At 35.9% G+C, this 25411-nt stretch overlaps 3 protein-coding genes across 6 annotated transcripts; 1 reads left to right on the top strand and 2 right to left on the bottom strand.

The window, feature by feature from the left end:
* The first annotated feature begins 3557 nt into the window (after positions 1–3557).
* LOC109150511 (glutamate dehydrogenase B) lies at positions 3558–9373 on the top strand. The gene is made up of 10 exons (XM_019298441.1): positions 3558–3665; positions 6971–7082; positions 7252–7365; positions 7471–7692; positions 7790–7864; positions 7983–8099; positions 8307–8557; positions 8647–8722; positions 8812–8898; positions 8980–9373. The coding sequence occupies exons 2-10, from the start codon at positions 6975–6977 to the stop codon at positions 9163–9165; spliced, it is 1236 nt and encodes a 411-aa protein (XP_019153986.1). The 5' UTR covers positions 3558–3665; positions 6971–6974; the 3' UTR covers positions 9166–9373.
* A 362-nt stretch (positions 9374–9735) lies between these two features.
* Positions 9736–14949, bottom strand: LOC109150451 (probable glutamate carboxypeptidase 2). Of its 2 annotated transcripts, none has more exons than XM_019298365.1 (10): positions 13764–14949; positions 12643–12885; positions 12250–12402; positions 12085–12153; positions 11918–12005; positions 11376–11459; positions 11168–11256; positions 10890–11027; positions 10590–10727; positions 9736–10378 (listed from the first exon to the last, which is right to left on the bottom strand). In XM_019298365.1, the coding sequence occupies exons 1-10, from the start codon at positions 14697–14699 to the stop codon at positions 10196–10198; spliced, it is 2121 nt and encodes a 706-aa protein (XP_019153910.1). In that variant the 5' UTR covers positions 14700–14949; the 3' UTR covers positions 9736–10195. The 2 variants fall into 2 exon arrangements, with proteins under 2 accessions (XP_019153910.1, XP_019153916.1); XM_019298371.1 differs by having other exon boundaries at positions 10914–11027; positions 13764–14943.
* Positions 14950–21536: 6587 nt separating this feature from the next.
* Positions 21537–24159, bottom strand: LOC109150529. Of its 3 annotated transcripts, none has more exons than XR_002049167.1 (3): positions 24019–24159; positions 22335–23236; positions 21537–21666 (listed from the first exon to the last, which is right to left on the bottom strand). XR_002049167.1 is itself a non-coding variant. In XM_019298463.1 (2 exons), exon 2 carries the CDS (start codon positions 23223–23225, stop codon positions 22416–22418), a length of 810 nt encoding a protein of 269 aa, XP_019154008.1. In that variant the 5' UTR covers positions 23226–23236; positions 24019–24159; the 3' UTR covers positions 22018–22415. The 3 variants fall into 3 exon arrangements, 1 of the variants encoding a protein (XP_019154008.1); XR_002049168.1 differs by lacking the exon at positions 21537–21666 and adding an exon at positions 21752–21925; XM_019298463.1 differs by lacking the exon at positions 21537–21666 and having other exon boundaries at positions 22018–23236.
* Positions 24160–25411: the final 1252 nt, after the last annotated feature.

The following is a 25411-nucleotide window of genomic DNA, read 5'->3' as shown; positions in this document are numbered from 1 at the left end:
CCAGTGAGGGTATGGTGGATTTTGAAAAAATATATTCAATGCGAGTTTAGGGTGGGAGTGGGACCGGTGGGTGGTGGATATAGCCCTCTCGATTTATTACTATCCCTAATACTAATGTCAATTAATACCACAAATATTTTCACAACTTTTTATGTCTCATTATAATAATATTTTTAATTTTAATTTTTAACTATTAACTAACTTAAATTTAAATTTAACTTTTTGGATCAACTGAAGTCAGTTAAAATGCTCCCACTTATAAAATTGTAAAATTTGGTGAAATGTTTAAAAAGTGGAAATATTTTGGACCAAATTTATCTTCCTTAATTGGCCGTTGCAAATTATACCGTGGATCATATATGAATCACATTTTTAGTCTATTGAAGATTCATTTTTAATATATTGAAATTTTATTTTTAAATAATAAATTTTCAGTACACAAAAAATAAATATTAATATATTAAAATGAACCTTCAATATTTAAAAAATAAAAATAAAATTATGTCATTAGTTCACCTTGTAGAATGGTCCAATTGCCGTACTTCGATCCTGGAAGAATAAATGCAGAAATGGATAACATGCATCAGAATAATCTTTTAAAGAACGGTATGTATCATCACAAGAAGTACGAGTCGGGTTTACTTTATTTCTCTATTCTTCATCTCTTAATTTTGTTTTTTAAAATAATGTTATAAATTATACTCATGCTAATATTAATTATTGAATAAATAACTTATAGAGTTAATTACCAAAATAGTCTCTTGACTATAGTGAAATTACTAATTTGGTCCATGACTATTTTTTTACCAATTAAGTTCCTCAACTTTAAAAATCTTAACCAATTTGGTCCTCCATTAGTTTTGCCGTTAGACTTCCGTTAACTTGGGATCAAATTGGTAATTTTGTGGTAGTCAATGGACCATTTCAGTAATTAACTTTAGGGGTGGCAATTCGGTTCGGTTAACTTTAACGAAAGTCGTCTAACGGCAAAACTAATGGAGGACCAAATTGGTTAAGATTTTTAAAATTGATGAACTTATTGGTTAAAAAAAATAGTCAAGGATCAAATTGGTAATTTCACTATAGTCAAGAGACCATATTGGTAATTAACTCAGAACACACCATCTAACTAAAACAACAAGAAAATATTCAAATTGGAAGCAGCTAAAATCACAAGAAAATGCTCAGACAGGCAATCAAATCTAACATCAATGTATCACACATTCACATAACAGGGCCAATTGGAATATCAATCCACGCAAGATTGTTTGGCGTGCAAATGCAAAGCGGTTTAGGATTCCACATTCAAAAAAAATTCTAACAAGCCAAGCCAAACACCCCCTATAGTATTGAGCAATAATTTTGCTTGTTCATCAGATCTAGAGCTGAGGAAACATATATACGTAGGTAGGTATATAGTACTCCGAATAAGGAGAATCTTTTTCTGGTGATTTGATGGCATGCATGTATGATATGATGTAAGCGTTAATAGATTCTGAGGTGGAATTCCACACCTCAATTAAGATTCCTCCCCTGCTGGAATATAATTCTTGAACATCATTTTATTCATTAATGGATTATTATTGGTCCAAACATGAAAGAACAATATAATGCTTTAATTTTATTCACAACTTTTAGCCAACTTGAAATTAAAGTTGAAATTCACCATTTTGTTTGTTGAGTATATATATAAGAGACTACGAATCTCTAAAATATACATATATATTTTTTATTGCATATATATAAGTTTAACCTCTCGACTTCATATGACAATGTACCAAACTATTAAATCATCTTAACTTTTAGATTTTTAATTTGAACCTTATCGAGTGATGACACATGTTGCACTGGTTTTCTGGAATATTCAAGGGAGAGAGTGGTGGTGTTTGTTAATTGACACTAGGAATAGCACTGCTAGCTGCTTGCCTGCATATATGCATGGTTGCGTTCCATCATCACTCTTCCATAAGCAAAAAGAGGGGGATAATAATCGGGATAACTTCAGTCAAGTTAGTCGAGTTGTTGGTTTGATAACTATGAGATTCTAAGTTCGACGCTTAGTGGATCGGAGAGGCCTGTTAACTTTCTTGGTTTGAGTCGATCAACTATGTGCAATTTAGACTTATTTACCATCTTGTGATATTTTGCTGATTAAAGTTACAAGGCGAGATTTATTCATTATTACACATCTTCAAGTAATGGCTGCAGATTTTCCCGATCCAGTCACCCAAACAAGGGAAAAATCTTAATTAAGAGATACAACTTGGTAGAAATATTCACCTTTTTTGGTAGAATATATAGTATGCAATGCAAAGTGTGAGGTCTTTGGAATTTGGAAAACTTGTTTTGTAGTGTATTTGGATCGATAGTTGACTGAACTAATCAAATTTCATCATGAATAAATATTTAATTTCAAAATGGAGCAAAGATTTTATTAATTAATATAGTAGTATATTGTTATAAATGATTTGTAACAACGATTATAATGTGGGCATGTGAGAATGGCGTCGGATTCACGTACCACTTGTAGTATTCGCGCAAGCAAAAGCCAAACCCAAATCCGCTCCTTTAATTTCCTTCACTGGTCCTCTGTCCTTCATCGAACAAACAAATCTTGTGCGCTTTCTAATGGAAGATAACGATGTTGATTGTTGATACGATGGGATCACTTCCATCGATTCCACTAATAATGTTTTAAGTTTTCAGCATGGACAGCTTAATTGGTAGGGTAAAATTTAAAAATAATAATATGGAATTAAGTCTCAGGTAGTGTAAAAACAATCTCTCAAAGTGAGGGGACTCATTGTGACTTGTGCATTGTAAGTAAAGGTTTAACCTCTGTGTTCAGCTAGGTTACTATAATTTACATCATTTCAGATGCTCTGTCAGGTCGAAGCATTGGGCTCTTGGGATTGAAAATTTAACTTTTTGAGAACAACAACAATATTTTAGGTTAAGTAGCATTCCTTTCCGTTATTAGCTTAATTAATTAGTCTCATATATGGATTAGGAATATGAGTTTGTCCCATACTAGGAATATGAATGAAGCAGGTAGACCCTTTTTAGTGATTAGATGCCTATAAATATATTGATTGTATCCCTAAAGGGTTGTGTCACCACTATCACAATGTTTATGAAAGAATGAATAATTTCAGTTTCGTGACAATAAACACATTGTCAAACCAGGTAAATCTTGTTTTCTTTATCTTTTTTGTTATTATTATTGTTTCTTGTTCAGTTGTTCTTATTTATCTCAAGCATCAACACATCATATACATACGGAGAGAAGTAGTATTTTTTTTCCTTTTTTTTTTTTTAAATTTTTGGGTATATCGAAATGGAAATACCGTATTATTTGAAAAGAAGATTAATTTATCGTCAAATTATATGGGGAGTAATTAATACGGCATTGAAATGACAGCTGCACTGACGTCTACTGTGGTTGTGTATTTATCCGGAAACTATCTGGCCCCAAGATTCCGGAGAAAGAATTGATTCTGATTCTTCTTTTTTTTCTTTTTTTCTTTTTTTTTTTCATGCATATTTGTTGATATTTTATATATATTGGGCAGAGTGGGAGTGTTGTGAGTACCAAAACCTGCAACTTATTCTGCTTGCTTTTAGCCTCTTGCCGGCGGAGTTCAAGATATCAACACTCTAATCAGGTATTTATTTATCGTTTATATGTTCATTAAGTTGATTTTTTTCTTTTTGATTTTATGAAATCTTATTTGACTTAACTGGGTACGTGATTTTGTATAATTAATTAACGAAATTGTTCGGACTAATTTGAGAAATTATTTTCGTTGCTATAGAATATGGAGAATCTTTAATAACATTTATTACATATAATAGGGTGTTTGATAAATAGTTGTTAGCTGATAATTGGTAGCTGATTGGATTAGTGGGTTTGACTAGTTGATAGTATTAGCTGATTGAAGAAAGATATTTGGTAAATTAGTTGGTAGTTGATTACATGCAAAATGACTTTATCAAAAAGCTAATTAAAAAAAGCTGCTTTGAGTAGTGTTTTGGAGCAATAAGATGTTACAAAAAAAAAAAAAAAAAAAAACTAATTAATTAAACACTTAAGGTGTGTTTGGTTCGCACAAGGGAATCGGAATCGGAATGAGAATCAAATACTTGATAATTGTAATGAGTTTTGGTGAAAGTATTTTTCATATTTGGTAGTATGATGGAATTGAAATTATTACCAATATTAATGTTTGGTTATGTATAACACTATAATGGGAATAAAGGTTTTAAAAATACACAAATTAAAAATTAAGGCAATTGATCTTAATATAATGACATCTAAAACACCAATATGAACAAAAAAGTCAAAAAAATAATCTAAAAACACTAATCCAAAATTAAAAATCATATTACCAATAAAATGGAATGATACTCTTTTTTAATTAGAGAATGATATTTTTAATTGAAGGGGTAATCAAATTCCATAGTTATGTTTTAAAAAGTTGTCAACCAAACACTAATTATGATTTTGATTCTCATTCCTGGTATACAAACCTATGAACCAAAGACACTCTTATATTGATTGTTTAACCAAGTCAAACAACTAATAGTAATCAAATAAATCAAAATTAACTAATAAACTAACTATGTTACAAAACATGACCAATATCATCCATTATCTGTATAAGATTCTTTGGTGTATTTTATTTGAGAACTTTCCAAATACTCTATTATTAAGCCTAATCCTAATCCAAATCCTGTTGGGAACTGGGGAATGTCTACGAAAGCTTCTTTTATGCGTAGGACCCGAATGTTCTTGAATAAAATTTTAGTCCCTTTTTTGGGGAGTCAAATATAAATTACTCTAATTGAGTAATTGTTTGTTAGAGATTAACCAAGAGTTTGTTGCAAAAGTTCAACAAATTCTAAGTATAATTAAATTCTTCTCACATGTTACTAGATCCATATGTTACGTTAGGGTTCGCGTGCATTGCTTTATAATCTACCTAAATAAAAATAAACAAACAATAGTTATATTGTGGACTTATCAAAAAAATTTACCTTCTTAATTTTATCTATTTTTCTTTTTTTATAAATAAAATTAATGTATAAAATATATATCATTAAAAACTATATTGGAAACTTTTTAAATAACACATATTTTTTCAATTTTAAAATAAGTCTAATGGTACTTTAGGTACATCAATTTTAGTTAATAAAAGTCATTATGTAAATTCATTACTATTGATACATGAGTACATATATTTTCTACTAGTGCCAGTTTGATTTACCTATAGTACTATTTTTATGTATTTGGTGGTGGACCATAATTCAAAATATAATTTGTTATAAACTAAAAGTTTTAAGCTAGTCAACGCTGACATTAATATATTCACCATAACATTTGATACATCATCGGTAAACCATAATGTGCTGCATTATCAATAATAAAGTCAAATATTGGCCAACCCTTTTTTTTTATTATTATTTTTTTTACAAATATCAATATATCTCTTGCACTAAAAATCAATCCTTGGGATTGAAATGTGTGCAAATTAAGCCCCAGATTATAATCCTAATAAACCCTACATTTCAATCCTAATCGATAAAAGATCATAAAGAGTTAAATCAAACATAAATTGTGCATATCTCAAGTAAAAAAACCAATAAATCACTTTCACTAGAAGTTAAACTTATATCATTATGATTACCAAATCAAGTAATCACCAGTCTAACTAATTTTGTTAAAACTACTTGTTGCATATATAACCATTAATATTCAATTCAACTATTAACTTAGACTTTTAGTTGAGATGGAGCACATTCAACTCTACTCATACATCTATTATATATATGTGTTTGTGAAAATATACCATCTAATTATAAATTTTTTAAATTTATTGAAACAAACCCATCATTCAATTGTAGATCCGTTTTAAATCACTATAATGCTTAATTTTGTTGATCTTGAAAAGATTAACTTTCATATACCGAATTAAAGGGGTAACGTTGTTGGAGTTTCCAAGATTTAATAAATTTTCATTTAATGATGATAAGATTTGGCTGCTGCCGATTGGGCGATTGGAGGTTCAAATGGGGAAGGACAAATCCAAGATCGTTCTTATCTCCACAAGTCCACATTCTATAATTGCCCATTTTTAATACTTAAAAAAAAAAAAAAAAAAAAAACTTCATTTAAGTTAGTCTGGCTATTCATTTAATAATCACAATGTTATAAATTTAACTTCGTGAGAACTCATTAATTTGAGTCTGTAGATCAACTATAGATAACCTAAACTTTACCTCCTTATAGTCATTTATCGGTTAGGATCACAAGGTGGAATGCCCCTAGGACTTTAGAGTAATAGTTCGTCGCCTGACTTGATATCGACTAGGATCTGACCGGTTGACTGATTGTACGACTTACGATTTACCTATGCAATAGCTCTAAGAGGCACTTAAAATTAGTCTGTAAAGTTGGGATCACCCAAGTATAAAAAAAAAAAAAAAAAAAAAAAAAAATTAAAATGTACAGAATGGGAACCGAGAATGTGGTCTAGATTCACATAAACATAGATATTATCGGTCAAACCATTAGAAATAGTTCTAGTAGTAATTAAATGGCATTCATTAAACTCATACCCCCTAATAAGGGGAATGAATGAAGTATAAAAGATTATTTTCTACAGAGCTTACGTTTCTTGACTTTTTTGGGTGTTTTACCAAAAGGCTGGTTGGTGAGAAGAAATAGGCAGCCATGTTCTTTTATACGGATAAGAAACATTATGCAACAATGACACATGTTTCATCTACCACATGCCAAATACTGAGAATTTATAAATTTTTTCATTATTAGTGTTGTGGCACCTTGCTGGAAACTTTATCTAAACTTTGATTTTCTGGGCTATAAATATGGATAGAGACAGCTGCTTACCAGGGCATCTGATTTTCATCTTCTTCCTCCATCTGCTTCTGTGTTGACTTCTTGTTTCAGGATCATGAATGCCTTGGCTGCTACCAACCGGAACTTCAAGCTGGCGGCACGGCTGCTGGGTTTGGATTCGAAGCTCGAGAACAGTTTGCTCATACCATTCCGCGAAATCAAGGTGCTTTTCACAGTTTCACGAATTGAAGCATGTGCTCCATCTCAACTAAAAGTCTAAACTAATAGTTGGATTGCACATTAATGGCTATATGCTCAACATCACTCACCACAAAGTATGTGAAAAGATGAATGTGGGTTGTGTTTTCTGAGCTGTGGAACAAATTTTGCAGGTTGAGTGTACGATACCAAAAGACGATGGGTCATTGGCGAGTTTTGTGGGGTTTAGAGTTCAGCATGACAATGCTAGGGGTCCTATGAAAGGAGGGATCAGATACCATCCCGAGGTAATGTAATTCTTGGATTTGGTTGTTCCTAAAGGGACTGAAATCGAGATTCTGTTCTCGATATCATGCTTGATGGTCAATGGGATTTGGTTGTGTGTAATGCAGGTTGATCCAGATGAGGTGAATGCCTTAGCACAACTAATGACATGGAAGACAGCAGTAGCCAACATACCGTATGGCGGAGCCAAGGGCGGGATAGGATGCAATCCGAGCGAGCTGAGCTGCTCTGAACTGGAACGACTCACTCGAGTTTTTACCCAGAAGATACATGATTTGATAGGCACCCACACCGATGTCCCAGCTCCTGATATGGGAACAGGTCCACAGGTACATACATATATATATATATATATATATATTTATGAACATATCATATTTATGTAGTAACTAGTTTGGAATGATTCAACTCGATCAATGTGTGCAGACAATGGCATGGATTCTGGATGAGTACTCAAAGTTCCATGGCTATTCACCTGCAGTAGTAACAGGAAAACCTATTGTAAGTGCACATAACAAACCGACCAAAAAAAAAAAAGTGAAATCTTGAGTTTCTTTCTTTGTTCATGCCACGTTTTCAGCTACATTTTCTCTAACGGGAATGGTTGAACGAACATCAGGATCTTGGAGGTTCTCTAGGTAGGGATGCCGCTACAGGGAGGGGCGTTCTCTTCGCAACAGAAGCCCTGCTCAACGAGCATGGCAAGAGCATTGCCGGGCAACGCTTTGTTATACAGGTATGGGTGTACCTACAATCCGGGGGTGGGGGGGGGGGGGGGTGCAGTTGTTTTTTGAGTACTACTGACTCTGTTACAATGCAGTATCTGTTCATAACTACTTTCTCAACTTACTGAAGCACAAAGAGTCAATATCGCATCCACTGAGATTCGAACCCACAACCTCTTATATGAGAGAGCAACTGATTAGTGTTTCTGTTAACCCAGGGATTTGGTAATGTTGGCTCGTGGGCGGCTCAACTGATCAGCGAACAAGGTGGAAAGATTGTTGCTGTTAGTGATGTCACGGGTGCCATAAAGAACGAAAATGGGATTGACATACCAAGCCTGATGAAACACGTGAAGGAGAACCGTGGAGTCAAAGGTTTCCACGATGGAGTTGCTATAGATTCTAATTCGATATTGGTTGAAGATTGTGACATCCTCATCCCAGCTGCCTTAGGAGGCGTGATTAACAGGTTCTTCTTCTGTACCTAAAAAAAAAAAAAACAAGTTATCGTAAAACTGCAGCCATTATATTGATCATCTGAGTTAATTTTGATTCAAGGGATAATGCAAAAGACATCAAAGCCAAGTTCATCATTGAGGCAGCTAATCATCCAACTGATCCCGAAGCGGATGAGGTTAGTACTTAGTCTGGCATCGAGGTTTTACCACTGATCAAGAAAGTCGTAGCAAAACTGCATATGTTAACTGTCTGAAATATTTTCAGATTTTAGCGAAGAAAGGAGTTGTCATTCTGCCAGACATATATGCAAATTCAGGTGGAGTCACTGTCAGTTATTTCGAATGGGTTCAGGTAATGAACTATGAATTATCGGCAATTTATTGTTCCTAGTATTCAAGGTTTAACATTCTGATTTAACTGGGAAAACTACAGAACATTCAAGGCTTTATGTGGGACGAGGAGAAAGTGAATGCCGAACTGAAGACATATATGACCAGAGGTTTCAAGGACGTGAAGGATATGTGCAAAACCCACAACTGTGACCTCCGTATGGGCGCTTTCACGCTAGGCGTTAATCGGGTTGCCAGGGCAACACTTCTGAGGGGATGGGAAGCTTGAAAACCGGATGCATAAATGCATAATCACCGCTTTTTTCTTGAATAAAGGAAGGCTCCAAGAATCCCGAATCCCCTCACCCTCTATCCAATTCTAATTCATTCCAAACTCTGCAATAGAGTTCTGGCAAATGCCTCTTTTTTTTGTGTGTTTGACAATGTAACATGTTTCTTTTCTTGTTATGAGTTATATATTCCCCTGGATTTCTAAATCTTCGAGTATGAGCTATTATGCAATTCATAAGGCAAACAAATTCACGGGACACACAAAAATGGAAAACTTCTACAAAAGCTAATTGGTAATTTCATTGAAGAAGCAAAGACGGTTACCAAAACAAGAAAACATAGGGTCATAAACCTACAATATCCCGAGTAAGAGAAACATACCATCGGGACAGCAGTTGACCGAGTGCTTGACAGCGTTGAAGGTCGTTGCAGAAAGCGGGGAGGGTTCTGCTGATGCTTCCTCATTGATGTTTGCGAGCTAAACACCTGTTTAGCTCAATGGATAAAGCATTTGTTTCCTACATAGAAAGTAAATTCCATCTCCATTCCATTTCTATAACAATAGACATGAAAGCATTATTAAACTGTACCAATGGATTAAATTATCCAAAGTTTAAGTAAAAGAACAAACACACCCGACTATATTGGCCATAAACTTCTTGCTATTCAAGTATTCAATTAATTTATAAACAAAATGTTATTCATTTACAATATACAAACTAGTTGATCCTAAACACGTGGAGTAGACGTGCTAAGATCCATGATTATCAAATGAACCTAAAACATATGGAGCAAAAACATAGCACACATAGGTGTGACACAAAATGTTAATATATTTGGAAATTGTCATTTGGCCTGCAACCGAAACAAAAATCCTGCCAGACAGGACAAAATTCGGTCGAGTAATTGCCAAATAGGAGATTGGCCATCTGCCAATTTAACATTTTATAGGTAAGACGTGTTGCTGAGGGGCTGAATTAACACGGAACTGAGGGCACCGACTGAATATTTGTGTAATGCCTGTAACTTCAGGTTAGTTGGCCTCTGAGAGCATAGGCAGCTCGTTGAATAGCCCTCCCAACTCGCCAGATCTCATGTCGAATCACACCTTCCCTTTCGATCTTATTCATGCCAGTGGATCCAGCTATGGCATCGACAATTCCAGGGAAGAAATCTAGATTGCTTTCATGGTTAGTACAAGGCCCATAAACCTGCAATTCAACCAGTTGAGAATCAACTCTAAATATCGAAGTGTTAAGAGTTCACATTGATAAAATAAGAGAAAAACATATGGGTTTATAAGGCTATGGGTTAGACTAGCTAATTAGTTGGATTCAATCTTTTAGTGTGGTTTGGCCCATGTGCATTATATCCCAGTTGAGTGACCCTGACACAATATAGTGTTCTGGGACAAATGCTTACAAGATGCTTGAACCATTGCTTTCCTGGAAGCCCTTCTCCATCTAAGAAACCCCTTTCGGCAAATATCAATCGATCATTTAACATCCGCCTCTTCAGAATAAAAAGGCCGTCGTCCATGGTTTCATCCTCGCTCAGTTTCTGCATTTCAGAATTAAATAGCAGAAAAGAACAGTACCATCATTAATTCTCCAACTATACCGATAACATATAAGAGCAAAGTATGAATCAAAAGTCACACGTGTTCGTATTCTTTCGCGCTTCCTCCTCTATATAAAAACAAGACAAGAATAAAAGAATTACACAAGAAAGCATCTTTTCTAGAACCTTCACTTCTTCCTCGATTTCTGTAGCTGCAGCCATAAATTCTTGAATGGCATCCGTTATTGGATGCAACGAAAAGCTCCCTCCCAATTTTTCAGTCAAGATATGCGTATACCCCTATATAATTTGACACAGCAATATTAAGAATCATTAGTTTTAAAGGGCACTATGTTGTATAGAAGTTCCAAAAAGCTATAGAAAAAATAAAGAAATAATTAACTAATCAACACCGAATGATCTAGACAAAAAGTTTATACCAGCAACTGTCTTGCATAAGAGACGTAGTTAAAATGTAGAATTGCATCATCAGCGAGGTGAAGACCAATAAGTCCCCAAACTCCTGTTACTGTTGTCAGATTTGAAATTTCTTAAAAAGGGCCATCTTAAATCGTGAGGCTATTAAGAAAACGTTGAAAGCAAGATAAACATAATGTTTATACAAGCACTAAAGAACAAAGCAGCTACCTGCCACATGGCGATGAAACAATGGATCGCCAGAGTTCACCATCCAATCGTAAGAGTCAAAGGCTGTGTGGTATACTGGGAAATCTGCAAGAGGGTAAAAGAACATTAGAAATCCAACTGGCACAAGAATACGCCTGGCCCTGGTAAATGGTTGTTAACTGATAGCAATTAGCTGATTGAGTTAATTAGAGGGTATAACTAGTTGATAACATTAGCTGATTGTAGAAAAGTGTTGTTAACATTAGATGGTAAATTAGCTGTTTCTTAGCAGATAGCTGTTCGGTATAATTTCTTTTCTCAAAAAGCTAATTGAAAAAGTTGCTTTGAGTAGCTTTTTGAATTTTAGCATTTTGGAGAACAAAAAGCTAATTAACCAAACACTTATACTGATTTTTAAACCAAGTCAAACAACTGATAGTGGTCAAATAAGCCAAAATTAGCATATAGGCTAACTATTTTACCAAACAGGGCCTATATACATGCTAAGTGCAGGTGATCAACACTCTTTATCTTTGTTCCAAGAACTGGCAATTCATGTGTACCTTTGCCATAGTACATATCGATGGAAGGAATTCCAGCATGTTGCAAAAATGGAGCAAAATCTGAATCTACTCGGCTAAGTCTCTGGATCTGCAATGCAGCCAAGAATATTGCAGTTACAGATGAAGTTTTCTAGCAAAGAAAAGAAAGCGGGCGGGGGAAAACTTACATTCATAGCTTGGTTGGTAACCGTCTCTTTCTCAAATATTGTCATCATCTCTGTATCAGGATCTTTAACCTTACATAAGGGCATTAGTGACAATCACAGCACAAATTGTTAGAGTACGAGAACCACAGCCAAAACACCAAATCAATTGAGGCGGAGTTGGTTTACCTTCTTAGCAATTTCAAGAAGAAGGTCATCAAGTTGTGGAGTTGCACTGGCAAAAAATCCAGGTCCTTGAACGGCACAATCAACATTTATGTAGGCTACAGATTTAGAGGCCAGATTGAGAAGGTTCTGTTCAACCCATTCAGTGGATCCAATCTGAAGCAACAAGAATAAAAGTCGTTTTAAAGATTTGGTTTCAATTCCAAAGCCATGTGCTATTTGAGCAGCTGGAAATCAGAACACATTTTTTAGTTTTAGGTTCAAAACAAGCACATCTGAACAATCATGAAATTTAAAGAATCCAGAAACATTAAAACAAAGTCCAGAAGTTTGCTTAAATCTCCACATACAAATGCTAAATATTTAAATGAATGCTCGAAAGGTAATATTGCCTACCATCCCAAACTCTTCAGCATCCCAACTGCAAAGAATGATTGTTCGTCGAGGTTTCCAGCCCATTCGCATGAGCAGAGCATATTGACGAGCAAGTTCAAGTAAGGCAGCAGTGCCACTATTAGGGTCAACTGCTCCATAAGTCCATGCATCTCTATGGTTCCCAAGAAGTACAAAGCGATCAGGCTCTTCTGATCCTCTTATGACAGCGAAAACATTATGTATTGTAGACATCTTTTTCTCCCCCTACATACATTAAACAAAAAATTCTTAATTAGAGATAGAAAACATTTAAAGTGAAACTGTGAATCCATCATATCTGCCCACTTCAACCCCATCTTTCTTATGTTAGCTTAAATGAAACTACTATAAATAGAGCATAGACTTTCTTAATATCATAGTTAGTGTAAGGGAGGTTACTTCTACTTTAAGAATAGTGAATAGTGGGTGGTTTAAGGTAGTTATCCATGTATTTATACCACTTGAAGCACAGTCTGGAGTTTAGCTCTTGACTCGAAGAAGGGTATTTTATACAACCTCAGGGTTGTATCATAACCCTACAATTTGCTTCCTAAACCCGACTACCTAACGTCAAGGCTAACCAAGCGGAAAAGGTCATTTGCATATAAACAAGGTTAGAGATACAACATTTCATTCCTGCCCATTCACTCTAAAATTTGGTGAAACCTGTTACCTATTACCAAGTACAGTACTATTTTTTCTTGAAACCAACTAGCTATTGCATTTAAAACAGCTTGGTTGGCGCGAGTGGCCACTCTCGTCCCTTAAGAGATGTCGGAAATTCGAACCCCCTCTCTTATGGAAAAACCAATCTGGCCAGTGCCCCTTAATTGGGTCAACCCAGTACGAACAGGGATTAGTCTGGTACAGGCTTAAAGGTACCTCTTACAGATAGGGTCTGCTCAGGACACCTTGTGATCTGACCCAAGAATTTAGAATAGCAACCATTCTAAGACAAGTTCCCTACTGTGATGAGCTAAGTATGTAGACAACCAAACAAAAATCCTATATAAATAGCATAGACTAACAAACAACAAGCAACAGATGCACATTAAACCTCCAAAAACTCATAGAAAGACAAATTTTTTAAGGTTTTAGCTGACCTCGTATGAAAATTTCAGCATTGTGGGGCCAGGTCCAATTCTTCCAATATCAATGCTACTACTCTTTAGATCGTTTTTCCATTCTTGAGGTACTTCAGCCCCTTTCAAGGACCTCAATATCGTCTTGGCGGCGTCTATGGAAATCGGAATCGATGGAAGTTTGGGGAATTTCTCTCTCACCCGCGGGTCATCTAATTGGAGTCTCTCCCCGGTCTCGAGCCCGGCCCACCCGGGGCTGAGTGGGTCCCCTACCCCTAAGCTAACCCCCATAACCGTCCCTCTCTCCACCCCTTCACTGAACTCCTCCTCCCTGTCACCATCGGTGTACATTAGCACAGCCGCCACTCCATGCACCGCCGCCCTCTCGACCACCTCGTACCTTGACAGCCCGCCGCCTCTCCGTACAATCCCCACGCAGCCCTCCACCTCCACCCCCTGCGCCGCCAGCTCGCGGTAGTCCTCCTCCCTCCCGTGGTTCAGGAACGCGGCCTTGCCGTACGCGGAGCCCGAGGGGGAGTAAGCGTGGAACGGCATTACGACGCCGTTTTCCCGGACCCCGCGCTCGGATAACGGGACGGGAACGGCGGAGCCGTCGCCGAAATGCGCCGTCAAGGAAGAGGACACGGGGTAGGACAACAGGACGGTGTAGTTTGTGAAGTGGGTTGCGAGGTTGTGGGACTCGAACTGGGCCTTCACGTAAAGCGCCGTTCTTAGAGACGCCGCCGTGCCGGCGAGGTGCGGTTGGAGGGTTAGTTCGCGGAGGTAGGCGGCGATGGAGTTGTTGGAGGCGGAGGAAAGGAAAATATCTTCGTAAAAACGGATACTTTTTTTGGCGGCAGCGGAGCCGAGGTTTTGCTCATGGCGGAGGGTGGCGAAGAAGACGACTGTGAAAAGAAGGATGAGGAAAGCATACATGGATTTTGATCCAAACGGCATTTTGATCAGTGATGGAGGCAGTGTTTGAGATTCTTACGAGGGAGAAAACACGGAGGAGTTTAATATAATAAGAAAAAGTTTGTGGCGGTGGAGATGGCGGAGGTGGCGGCGGATGCAGGTGGTGAAAGAAAATTATTTGAAAACATCCACCGTCATCATCTTTCCTGCCCATGATAGAGTCTTCATTTTTTCAATTTTCAATGCTGTGAAAATCTTTAATAATTGAGATTTAATATACTCATTAGAAAACAAATTTCAATTCAACACAAGTACACAACTTTGATTTATGAGAAATTCGTTAGGGGTAATCTACAAAGAATTTTAATGAGGTAAAATATATAAGTTGTATATTTGATCGCCTCAATTCAACAAGGTTAATAGATATAAAAATGAGCAGATTCTTTATACGCATCGATATTTGGCTTTATATGTTAAGTTATTAAGTTATTGTGATTTACATATTCTCAAATGCTCTATCGTTTTAGAGTGTAAGGAGCCTTTGAGGTTTGGGTTTAACCTTTTTGGAAGAAGCTTTCATGAGAAATTAAACTTGGAACTTAGAAAGTCAATTACATTAACACAACTTTTTATCTTTAGTGCCACTAATTGTATTATAATGCAGTATATGTTCGTACATTAACACAACTTTAATTTAATGATGTTAAAAGAAAAATAAAATAAGAGTCAAATAGGTCATTGAATTGCACACAATAATGCAATTAGGCCACTAACCCTAAAAAATCTACAATTAGATTTCTAAACTAACCAATTTCATGCAATTAGTTCAATTTGTAAATTTTTCGGGTTTCTAGCAAGTCACCTATAATTTAAAAATATTTTTTAAAATTTATTATTTAAAATAAAAATAAAAAAAGTATTAAAAAAAATCGTCTCCGGCCATGGATTCATCTCCATGGCCGGAGATGAAGAAACCTTATTTGTCTCTGGCCGGAGACGAAGATACTTCTTCTCCGGTCTTCTTCTTTTTCTTTTTATTTTTTTAATTTAAAATAATGATTTTAAATAATAATTTTTAAAAAATATTTTAAAATTAGAGGTGACCGGTTAGAAATTTGAAAAATCTATAAATTGGACTAATTGCATGAAACTGGTTAGTTTAGGGATCAAATTGTATTTTTTTTTAGGTTTAGTGACCTAATTACATTATTGTGTACAGTTCGATTGCCTATTTGACCCTTATTCTACGAAAAATTTAAAACGCGAACGGTAAAATTAGAAATTGTTTTTATAAGTATAAAAATGAAAACATATAAATAAATCATTGATTGGCTTTTATTCTCATTATAAGTTCAATATTATTAGCTATATATATATATATATATATATATATATATATATATATATATATATATATATATATATATATATATTGTAAATTTATGGATGGTGCAGGGAGCTAAGTTTTGATGTGATTGATCATTGGTTTGTCATATATATACATATTCATGTATGGGAGAGGTTAATGCTACATGCAGACGTTGTCCCTTTATACATTATTAATCAAGACAAAATAAAATTACTAATGTCAATAATTGTCTTGTACTTGCAATTTGGTAAAGTGTATCTCACCACGAATAAAAAACATGTGATTTATAACCAAGGAATCATGTAACACCGATAAGATAGATGCCTAATTATCTTGTATTACATATGATATGGAAAGAGTTTCTATATGTTATGGTGTATAAATTATAAAGTTTAAATATACGGAGTACAAAATAAATGACAACGTAATGTTACAGCAAAATCAAGTTATTCTTTTTAATAATCGCTTATATAAGATATATCTATTATACAAAACAAAACAATTGTATATACAATCGACAATAAATCAAGAATTTGTAATTTTATCTCTCATACTAACACATTTCATTTACGAAATTATAAAATCGATCAACATATCCCCTTCGTCAAAGCCTTATGTACATGTACAATATAGTGGATTTTATTAAATTAGCCCTAAAACGGCTCGTAAATATTGTTTTTCTTTTTCTTTCTGTTTGTGCTTGTGTGTGTGTATATACATATATTTTATTGTTAGTTGCATTTGAGTCAAACCTGGTCAAGATCAACTATTATATACTCTATATTACTATACAAAGAAATCACTTAATCTAGTCTGTAAATCACTATTCCATATTATCTATGATAGTGTAAATATTATCGGGTGTACGTATATCGATCCAAGTAATACGGTTGTTCTTGCAGTTACGTATTGGTTTGTTGGTTTGTTAATTTAAGGGATTGAGCTCGAGATTAGGTGACAGTTGGTCAGAAAAAGTACCGAACATAAAATAATAATTGCATATAATAATCCAAAAGTCCCTCCCTCTCGCATTTAATGTGATATTTATAGGAGAACAGTGAACACACATGTCGGAAGCTCGGCATATGCGACACGTGTGGCTCATGTACTGGACAGGTCAGAGGCTTCATTAATTCCTCCACGTGTACTAAGGTTCCTGATGCCCTTATTTTTGCTGCAATCGGGTTTGACTAAGGGGAATGATGATCCGTTTTCTAAGTGCGGAATGCGGGATGTCATGCCCCGACCTAAAGTGATCGGGAAGACCCCAAAGGTAGAGAAGTATTGCCACTATCTAAGCCATTGGCCCTTTATGACGGGTCAAGTCTGGTTGCTCCAAGGTCAGTAAATGCTCGAGAATAATTCCTCCCAACGGCCCGCTCGGATACCGAGCAGGTACGTGATATGTACAGGTGCAACGATTGGGGAATATTCCCTATCAAGTAGCCCCCTAGCCCATGCATTATCGTCGGCATAACGTGAAAGGGTTCGTGCTATAATATCCGATCGGAACGACTGATAGAGACCTTATTACCTGACTAGTATCAAGTGCGGCGCAGGTTCGTTGGATGATATGTGGACTACCAGTCATGTTCCCTCGCCAGCCACGTGTTGTGCCGTCATTGGTCGCCTAGGGATTCGCTAAAAATTTTGAATTTTCCCGCAACTTCTCCTCTATAAATAGGGTATTGGGTGAACGTGATTTACGCTTTTTCTTTACTGTAATTCGAGAGCCTTCCGAGCTTACCTGAAGAATAGCAACTTTTCTCGAAGAGATCTTAGGCTCCCAGTCATCACTTCTGGTAAGGATTCACTATAGTGCATTTTTTTTCTTTTGTTACCGCTCTTTAGACCTTAGGATTCTTAGTTAGCTTTCCGTTCTAAACGTCTCCCCTCCCCCAAATGAGGAGATATGTAAGAGTTAGATAGTCAAAACGTCTCCGCACAAGACTACGACCCAACAACGTTGAGGTCAAATCTTTCTCCGTGTCGTCATATGATTCCACAATCCAGGAGATCGAGGAGTTCTCCGAGGTTCATGCTCTTTCTCTGAGCGCTGCAAGGTTAATCGAGACTTCTAATCGGGTCTCCCGTGCTTCACCTCAACCCCGACCTTCTACTTCTCAAACCACTATCCCCGACCATTTTGCTCCCTCAACTAGGGGTTCTTCTCAGATCCAAGCCCCCGTCTTATTTAGTGGGAGACATAAATACCTTAGTAGCGAGACAGTAGAGACTTATTAGTCTCTCCTTACTCTATATTGAATTATTATTATGTATATATGTGTGTATACATTGTTATTATAAATGAAATAATGAGAAGTGAATGACATGACATTTGTGGAAGATGAATTGAAATGAAAGTTTTGTTAGTTCCCCAAAAAGCCATTGCACTATGGTTGAAATCGTAGTATGAAGACAAGTTGGGAATTAAAGCATAGGCAATTCTAGGTGGATGGGTTGACATCATAGACATGCGCACAAAGGTACATATTTACAATTGGGTACATTACGTGTTTAGAATGAATGCATGTTGTCAGTCTCAAATAGTTGACACCATATTACCCAATATGTGGCTGCAATTTGCAAATGCACTCAATAATGGCTTTTGCTGCTAGTGAGAGACACCCACTTCTCTTGCTGTGGACCACTCCTTCTTTCTTCTCTAATTTATCATTTAATAACACACCAATTATTAATATACTACCAACATATGCAATGAATAGTGACTATGACTCACCAGAATCAATGCCTCTGCCTTTATTCTTTTGAGGCTGTAAATTATTTTAAATTCCTGTAACTAATGAATTTGTTTTAGCAAATTTCATCCCACTTTTGTTATTATCAACTATGAATTCATGTAATTGTACTCAGAAGCGGTAGCTTAGGTGATGAATGACGACTATCAGTTCTGCAATCATATCATTACTCTCATTATGGAGTGTAAGTACATTGCTTCCAGATTTGATGATGTTGTTCTCTTGCATGTATTGAGGAAAGAGAATAGATGTGAAGACTACCTTGCTAATATTGGTCAATTTAACGATTGGGGGACATTGATTTTGGAGGATTCTCCGGATGGCCTAATGGTGCTCTTCAAGTTGATATTGGCGGAGCCAGATTTCGAAGAGTTAGATAAGATCCGTTTTAAGTGGTACCTGGAACAAGGTGGACACGGTTCCACAGCATACAGCATAATTTGCTAGCTAACCCTTCCACTTGAAATACAGCTTGGGCTAGGGCCACTCAAATTGGAATATAATACACATTAGCGAAAAATGAATCCAACTAATTAACTAGTCTAGCCATGACTTTATAAACCCATATATTCTCCATTATTTTATCAATGTGGGACTCTAAACAAAAATATTAAAATGAAAAAATGAAAAAATAATTTAAAGAATTTAAGAAACAACACCCTCATGGCTGATGTTTCTTCCGTCATTAGCTAATGTCTACACCATCTTTAGAGGGTTTTAAAAACACATACCAGCATTACAATACCTCCCACGTCATGATATACGGAGCATTGGAGGGTTTTTAGAGGATATACCAACATTACAATGTCTCCCACGTCATGATATACGAAGCACTGGAGGGTTTTAAGAGGATATACCAACATTACAATGTCTCCCACGTCATCATGATATACTGGGCATGAAACTATGTAATTAGGGATGATAATTCAATCTATGATGAAAAGATTCAATCCACACCCCTACAGGATAAGGCTGTAGGGACTAAGAATTTTTTCCAATGGATGGAGAGAGTTTCCCCGAGGGGGAACACACCCCATCCCGACCCCAAACCTAAATTCCCGATATATATATATATATATATATATATATATAATACTTCATATTATATTTATATAATTATATGTAATCCTCCCATGCATTGCCGTCGCCTGTGCCATTGTCTGCTACACTGTCGCTGGCTTTTATGGCCTGGATCGCTCCCCAACTTTCAGCTTCTACGTGCGCAGCATGGAAGGCACCTTCATTGCAGCGGCCAGTGGCCCTCTTTTGTGTCCGTATGATCAGCTGAAGCCATGGCGGTACGCGAGGCCCTGTCGTGGCTACATGAACACAACTACCAGAATGCTAAAATTTATTCGGATTGTGCGGTTCTCGTCTCTAGTTTTCTGGATTTCATTTGTATCTTGGTATTGTCTTAGATCGTGTTTACTTTTAATTAATTCTTTCTCTGCTTGTTCTGTTAGATTTGTACGCAGAGATACCAACTTGGTAGCTCATGCCTTAGCTAAACATGTAAGTGCGGTCAAAGCACGAACGGTCTAGAGGGATACTCTACCTCCTTTCATTGTTTCTCCCTTGAATTAATGCAATCCCAAGTTTTTGACTTTCAAAAAATGTAATCCTCACCAAAATATATATATATATATATATATATATATATATATATATATATATAGGGACGCACTCAGGTGCGAATAAGTGCCCAGGAAGGAAATGCGAACGAATCAGCGCGCGACACGTGTCCAGATCTAATAACTTAAAAAAAAAAACGCGGTGGCATTTTCGTAAATAATTGAACATCGAAGTGCAAGTAAAATCTCTTATAAGTGCACATATTTTCACCTATAAGTGCATGTAATTTTGCCTTGTTAGCATTCACTTACCGCAACCATTCATGCACCTGGGTGTGCTTATAACTATATATGCAACTATTTATAACTATAGGTGCAACTACTTATAACTATAGGTGCACCTACTTTCACCTATAAGTGCATGTAATCTTGCCTTGTTAACATTCATTGATATGAGTTCAGCGGGTAATAATACTCCTGAAAACCACTCGCAAACATTCATACACCTAGATGCAACTACTTATACCTATGTGTGCAACTACTTAGAACTATAGGTGCAACTACTTAGAACTATAAGTGCAACTAAGTATTGATGCTCAGTGTAAATTTTTACTTGCACCTATAATACATTTTACATGCACTTGTAATACATTTTACTTGCACTTCGATGTTCAATTATTTACGAAAATGCCACCGCATTTTTTTAAAAAATCAGTGTTTCTCATCCATTAGATCTGGACACGTGGACGAACAGAATCCATTCCTGTTTCGCGCCTGGGCAAGCCATTCGCACCCGAGTGCAAGTCTATATATATATATATATATATATATATATATATATATATATATATATATATATATATATATATATATATATATATATATATATATATATGTAATCTACTAATATTTGGACTTTTGGTTATTATGTTTCCATATTTAGAATTTTGGGATTTGGTATTCTGATTAACAACTTAAGATTTGAACAAGATTCTTTGAATCTTTTAAGTATTGTGAAATGTTTTGATGTATTTTGTACTAGTTGCATTTAAGATAATTAGATGTTAGGCTAATTAAATATTTATAATATATATAAATTTGTAAATTAATTGTATAATTTAAATAATATATTATTTTATAATATATTAAAACATCAAGATGTGTGTAAAAAATAGGCAGGAAATTCCCATCCCCAACAAATCTCCGCAGGGACAGGGCCAGAAAACGGGGTAAGGTCGGAGAATGGGGATGAATTTGGGGGCGGGGGCGGGGGCGGGAACCCTATTCCCTGTACCCGCCCAGTTGCCATCCTACATTGAACAGAAAAAGTTAAATAAATAAATAAATAAAAAATCGATATGCATTGTGGATAAATGCTCTAGACTCCAAAGCATACAGTACAATGCATAAGCTAACGTCATATTCTAAGGCAAGGATAAGCAGGGAACAGTTGATTGAGTAAAAAGCATCTTAGCTTTTGGCTTAATGGATTTTATTATTGTTATTTTAAGGCAAGGATGAGTGGGAAGAGCACCATCTTTAGAGGCAGCCAGCCAGCATCTTTTTCACCTGACAAATAATCACGATTGTAGATTCTCCCATTAAGAAAAATGATAGGATGCAAATGCAAGTGATTGTAATGAAGAACATCATGGAGGTCCAAGCAACATGTTCCATTCTTTTAAAAAGTGAAAACAAAATAGAATATTAAACAAAAACTTCTCAATCTTCCAATAGGATTTATGATATCACCAGATTGGCACTAAAGGCTGCCTGCATTAGTATGTCCCATATTTTTTAGGGCTGTGCCCATCTTTGGTGGAAGATGCCAAGATGGGTACTGCTGCTACAATTTGAGTATCTCATCTAAATATAGTTCTGAGTTTCAAATTACATATCACAGATATAGGATCTTTCACAGGGTATATTTACAATTTACATGTATTGAAGACAGGCCTAGCTAAAGGATTGAGTGTACCTTTCGCAGGGAATGCTTCCCTGACTTTGTCAAATGCGGAGAAGTCATAACTATCTCATGAGCTCATGCATGATTAGAACATTATGGATGGCAAAGGCAATCAATAGCATGTATCAGCTTTCTCCGGGGACCAACAGCAAATGAACCCATGTCCTTCAGCTTTTCCATTGTCAAATTCGCCAGCTGAAATTTATTGACATTCTTACCCTGAAAGATCTTTATGAAATGACCAAGGCCTAATGAAACTAGCCAATTGGTCAGCCCACCAGCTCTTTGAAGCCTTCTCTCAAGATTAAATGCCCTCATTCTTTTATTAATCATTGAACCTCCATTGGCAATAATCATAGTTTGCTTGCTCACTTTTGTCACATTGCAAAGACCATTTATCTTGCTGGATCTAAAACTACAAACTGGTGGATTTTCTGAGCCAATACTTAATCTTGACGGCTTCGGGAAATGCAATGTGGGTTGAGGAGGGGCAGGAGCTACATTGATAATTTGCACAGTATGTTCATGGCCCAAAGATATAGATTTCTCACATTGAACAACTGCATGCTTCTCAGTGTGCATTTCTTCTACTATAGAAGGCTGGATATTGATAGTTTTTCTCGGTTGTGCCTGCCGAGGGCTTTCTCCACAATTAAGCACTATGGGCACTGGAGACGACGGGGTATTCATAGCTTTGCTTGGCTGTGCCTGCAGAGGGCTTTCTCCACTATTAATCGCTATGGGCTGCTCAAAGGCAGGTAAAGCAGGAATAAGAATAGTGACTCTCTGCTTCTTGACTATCACCCAATCATCTTCAGCTAGTTGGTCAATTTGCTCAGCATCCGGATCATCATTCTTGTTTGAACGTGAATGAGCAGATTGTCTCTGTTTTGGCTTTGCCATTAATTGGAAATCTGCCAAACACCAAATATATAAGAATAAAAAGTTCAAGTGAAAGAGGGAAATGCACAAGACAGTAACGGTATTCAGAGAACAAGAAATGATAAATATTAACTTTACAAGACCATTAATAATACCAAATCCTCTATTTGAAATGGTTTTACTACATCAAGGCAATGGTAAACCCAAAACTAACATAAAAAACACTTCAACATAGAAAGAGGCCATGGGCATATATTTGGGACTTGGAAGCACTCAAGCCTTATGCCTCTTTTTCAATAAACTCCTGCAGCTGTTGATTCCCCAGAACAATTGCTAGAACTGATCATAATTGATAACTCCGATACGATTGAAACTATCCAGTGACTGAATTCACATAACTTGACCATTTTTCCCCATGTTCCACACCAGAACCACAGGGGCAAACCATGTATACTGTACTAAGTTATACTGATATGGATCCAATTAGCAATAATGTGATTGATACCGAGCAACATATCACATTGCTTGGACAGCTACCCCGCAAAAACTAACAATCCATTACACTGATAATCGAATGGAGATACAAATTTCAGGAACTCAACCCTCTACCTCGAGTACATAAGGATGCATAAATTACAGAAACGCCCAAATCATATCTATATTACATGAAATCATCAATCAGGCGCGTCTACAACAATGCCGATGGGAGGTTAAATACATATACTCGTGTCCCCAATACTAAAATCAGACGATAATGGTAGCGCAAATTCGAATACAGTTGAGTACGACTTGAAATGGACTACTAATGGATTACCTGAGATGAACTACCACCGTCGGAGAAATATAGCCGGCGAGATCGAGAGAGGGGCCACCGGAGAAAGGGTTTGGGCTGCAATAGCGTCGGTTTGAGTGAAAAGTCGCGGAAGAGGGCAGCGGCAAATGCTTTGGACGTGAAATTGTCGGAATTACTCCGTATATTTTAAGTGTAATATATATTGTGATATTTTTATTTGTAATTTTTAAATGCTTTTATTATAAATCACACTCCTTAAAATGATTAATTTACAAAAAGAAAATTCAATATATACACTAATACACGCAGTCAACATTATGCTTTTGACCTAGACGTGATCGTCACTAACACTCATTTGACGGGTTATACAGTTATACTATCTCAATGACAAGTAAATACTCGCAAATTTAATTTTAAAAACAAATTTAAATATGCAATTAAAAAATAGTCTAATAATTCGACCCCGACAAGATAACGAAAGAGTCACCGTATTGAGTGAAATTAGGCTCAAGAACTGTTCGTTTATGTGTCATTGCCCATAATTTATTACCAAGTAACCAATTGAGCTACCAGTAACTCACTAAGTGTATAATCTATAATCTAAACACATTATATCTATCCATCAATATTAAATTCATGATTTTTGTTCATGTTGTATGCTAATAAATGTATAAATTATACTTTAAATGTTATACACTTCATTTTATTAAACAAAATTAGCCTTATTGAACTTTTATTACACAAAAATATCCTTAACACTATTATAATTTTGTTACAATTTAATAAATTTCATCATTGATGACTCTACCATTATTCATTACTACCCCACACTTACATCTACCATATATTTTGTATATTATTTAATTACCATTTTATTAAAATCTTCACATAATAATTACGTTAATTGTATATGATATTTTGATAAAATACCCGAGTGTTAAAGCATGTGTATATATATACTAATATATAGGCGCTAGTTTTTTTTTTTTTTTTTTTTTTTAATCCTACTGACTCTATTACAGTGTAGTATCTTAAAAAAAAAGTTTAAAATGACATAAAATGGCATGTTAAGTTGCTATTTTGTGGTATAATTATTAGTGGGGTCGACTTCTGATTTGGGTCGATCAAAGTAGATTCGGGTTCTTCGTAGTGAGACGACGAGATTGATATATTGCACGCTCAAAACGAATAATGAGTGAATGAGATATTGATTCTCAAAGTAGACCCATTGAGTTGGAAAAATGAAGGTAAAAATGAGTTTTTGTCTACATTGGTTTGGAAAGAGGATTTGCCCCACTATTTATACAAGAGCTCTTTTTTAAACTTATTGAATTGTATAGTATATAGGCTCTTTCTCGCGCGCAGGGGAGGTGGGTTGGCTCAAGCCTAATCTCAAGTTTTCCAACATGCCGCC

This window comes from Ipomoea nil, unplaced genomic scaffold, assembly GCF_001879475.1.
Source record: "Ipomoea nil cultivar Tokyo-kokei standard unplaced genomic scaffold, Asagao_1.1 scaffold0268, whole genome shotgun sequence".
In the NCBI taxonomy this organism is placed as follows: domain Eukaryota; kingdom Viridiplantae; phylum Streptophyta; class Magnoliopsida; order Solanales; family Convolvulaceae; genus Ipomoea; species Ipomoea nil.
Note: the sequence above shows the minus strand (reverse complement) of the source record. Positions and strands in the feature narration are given on the sequence as shown.